Source organism: Phalaenopsis equestris, unplaced genomic scaffold, assembly GCF_001263595.1.
Source record: "Phalaenopsis equestris unplaced genomic scaffold, ASM126359v1 Scaffold000002, whole genome shotgun sequence".
Lineage (NCBI taxonomy): Eukaryota > Viridiplantae > Streptophyta > Magnoliopsida > Asparagales > Orchidaceae > Phalaenopsis > Phalaenopsis equestris.
Genome location: NW_018164444.1, coordinates 72,122,426 through 72,125,484, shown reverse-complemented (window position 1 = coordinate 72,125,484; position 3,059 = coordinate 72,122,426). Strand labels below are relative to the sequence as shown.

Below are 3,059 nucleotides of genomic sequence, written 5' to 3'. Positions count from 1 at the left end.
ATAGGAAAACACAGAAATATCACGCAAAAGCACATGAAATGTACATCTCATGCAGAAAAATACAAATCAAATGGCTTTCAAATAGCTGAGTTGGGATAAACAAACAATCTTCAGGGAATGAAGTATGAACAACAAGTATTTACCGCAGCTAAAGGCTGCACATTGAGAAGGGTACAGGATTGAAATATTCAAAAGCATACAATTACTCCCCACATAAACATATGATGAAGGGCCACACAAACCCCAACAATTTTTGCTGGCAAGTTACGATCAAATAACACCCTACCAAAAGAATAAATTTACTTTACATCGAACAGCTAAGCCCAACCTCAACTCCAAAAGCTAAAGATTACACCAAAAAGACATCATAAATCATAAAAAGGGCTATTGTTGCAACCTGTGATCAATATATTTTCCTCAATGCAATCTTGTCAGCTCTTCAACTCTCTTGCAAAGCTCTTCTACGGGTACGCCGATTGTTCTAGAAATTTCCTCCATTCTACTACGGCTGAGATCTAGAAAGGACTCGATCAAGTCTCCATCTAAGAAATTACGAGCATCCACCGTCTTCTTTTCGTTGTTGAACGATCTCCATTGCTCGTGGCTGAGCCCGCCGACACCTTTTATGACTTTGACGAGAATTGACTGAAGCTTCTCAAGGAACACATAGTGATCGTGGGGGAGAGAGGCGACGATACCAATCACACCATTGACGGTGCCGAAGATTACGGTGGGGATGTTGCCCGCTTCGGAGTCTGGAAGACGCATTACGAGTGAACCGTGGCAGAAACGGTTCACGAACTCGCCCAGGTGGTACTCCCCCACAACTTCGAGACGGCCACGCTCCTCATCTGTGGCTCCGTCGCTGTTCTTCCTCACTGTGAAGAGGTTGAAGTTGTTCTCGGCGCCAAGGTAAACATCATCATCAAGGATTTCAACTGCAGTCATCCAGTTTGCATTGTAGTCCCGGGCACGTTCTTCAATAGCACCCTCCTCGTGCTGAAGAAAAAAAAAATCCAAATTAAACAGCGATACAGACAGTAAATCGTTAATTTGTACAATGCAACTATTAATGGCGCATTTGTAAGTTTGAACGATCAAATAATACAAATCCATATGCATGCGTATTTTGCATCGGTGGAAGATTAAATACGAGGTAGATAGGGTATCCCCTACAAGTAACAAGTTCTAATCTTTTAAAACACCATCAATTGGAGCTTTAATTGGCAGTTACATGACAAGTAAAATCTATTTCACTACTTTTTTGAAAAACTTTCTCGCATTCCTCACAAACAAATGCAACATCATCGTAATCAAACCCAAAAACTTGAAGAGTTCCCGTCTGTCTAAAGAGGCTAAATTCAAGTTAAGGTTTTGAGGACTTTATGCTCTTTGATCAGATTTTGGCGATTCTGCTAGTATATCAAGGCTCTATTTCGAGCAACTGCAGTTGTTTGGAAAAACAACTGTGAAACTGTTGCTGCGGTGACTATTAAAATATATATTTTTTTGAAAAAATCAGTCTGTAGCTTTCTAGTAGGAAAATGTAGTTTTCAATTGCAGTTTTTTCAGAACACAGATAAAATGCAATTTTTCCAAACAGTAAAAACTGCGGTGCGACACCACACCGCCACCCTAAACACAGCCTAAGTGAGCCTTAAATTCTGTTTGTTCAAATCTTGTAATATATTCTCATTTAAAATCCTCTTTTTCTTCTTTGCAATGTCTTTTTATTTAATCATTTAGTCAATTAAAGTTGTTTTATTTAAACCACGCATAAGGAGCATTGCCTTGAGTATTAGACCTTCCCACCATACCTAGAAAGGCATGCATAATGGGTATTTTGCAATACAATGGTCATATAACTTTCAATACAATGGTCATATAACTTTAAACCCACCACGTTTAAATAAACCCACAATGGCCTTCTTCACCTCTATGACCCTCTTAAGTAGAATGAATATGAACTCTTAAACATTGATACGTCTTTTGTTGTAGCGACTAAAATTTTATCAGAAACTCCAAAGTTAAGGGTGCTCGTACGGGAGCACTCGGGTTACACCAATAACAGAACTGTGAGGCCAAAGCGAACAATATGTCGTCGGTGTTTGAGAATTTAGACTGTTAAAAATGGTATCAAAGCATTACACTAGTTTGAAGATGGGAAATAAGAGGCATATCGATCCACCTCTTGAACCCTAGATGGGACAATATGCTACATGGTGGGAGCCACTTCTTGAATCTTTAAGGGTCACCTCTAGAAGCTTTTTTGCTTGGTGTATGATTCTAAGGGTCTGTTTGGCGCAGCTGCAGATTTTCAGCTTTTCAGCTGCAGCTGCACTGCCCCAGGAAGCAGCTGTGGGGAAGTTGACTGTCTGTTTGGTGCAGCTGCGTGAAAAATGCTGTGAGCCAGCTGTTTTATATAAAAATGACCAAACTGCCCCTATTTGTTAAAACTGTTTAAAATTTTTGATTTATTTGTATAAATATGAGTTTAATATACATAAAATTTATAAAAATATTAATTCTTAATTAATTAAATGAAATAAATTATTTTAATATTCATTTTTATCGGTATTCAAAAGCTTCGACTGACACTTCGGCTCTGTTTGGGAGCACTTTTTAGGTGCGGCGCGGGCATTCGCCGTGACTTCTCGCGAAAGCTGTCCGTTTGGTTCGCGACTTTGGGCAATTTGGCGGTGGCAGCGGGGCGAAAGCGGGCCGCGGGATATCTGTGGCTTCTCCCGCTTTCGACCTAAATTTTACCCTTTTCCCTCTACCTACCCTCGGTGATTCCCGCTGTTTCCCCGCGTCTGACCGTCCACCCTAGGTGATTCCCCGCTGCTTCCCTCGAGTCCCCTTCTCCTTCTCCTCTTTCGTCGTCCCTCGACCGACAGATCTAAGGTAAGACAAGCTATTTTCTTCTTTCTTTGAGGATCTGACGAAGGATTTGCGTTTTGCGGTTCGTGATGGTTTCTCCTTCACATTTCTTTCCTGTTTCTGTCATTTCTCTTTTCTCCTCCTTCCCTGTCGTGGATCTGTTGCTTCTTAACGAACAA

General features: G+C 40.8%; 1 protein-coding gene across 1 annotated transcript in view; it reads right to left on the bottom strand.

Annotated features, from left to right (window-relative positions):
• Nucleotides 1-264: 264 nt before the first annotated feature.
• The window catches only part of LOC110039296 (DNA damage-binding protein 1), an 82,495-nt gene continuing 79,700 nt past the window's right edge, over nt 265-3,059 (bottom strand). Inside the window, exon 19 of the mRNA XM_020744308.1 lies at nt 265-999. Within this exon, the coding sequence (XP_020599967.1) occupies nt 418-999 (582 nt within the window). The 3' untranslated portion in view covers nt 265-417. The remainder of the gene's footprint in view (nt 1,000-3,059) is intronic.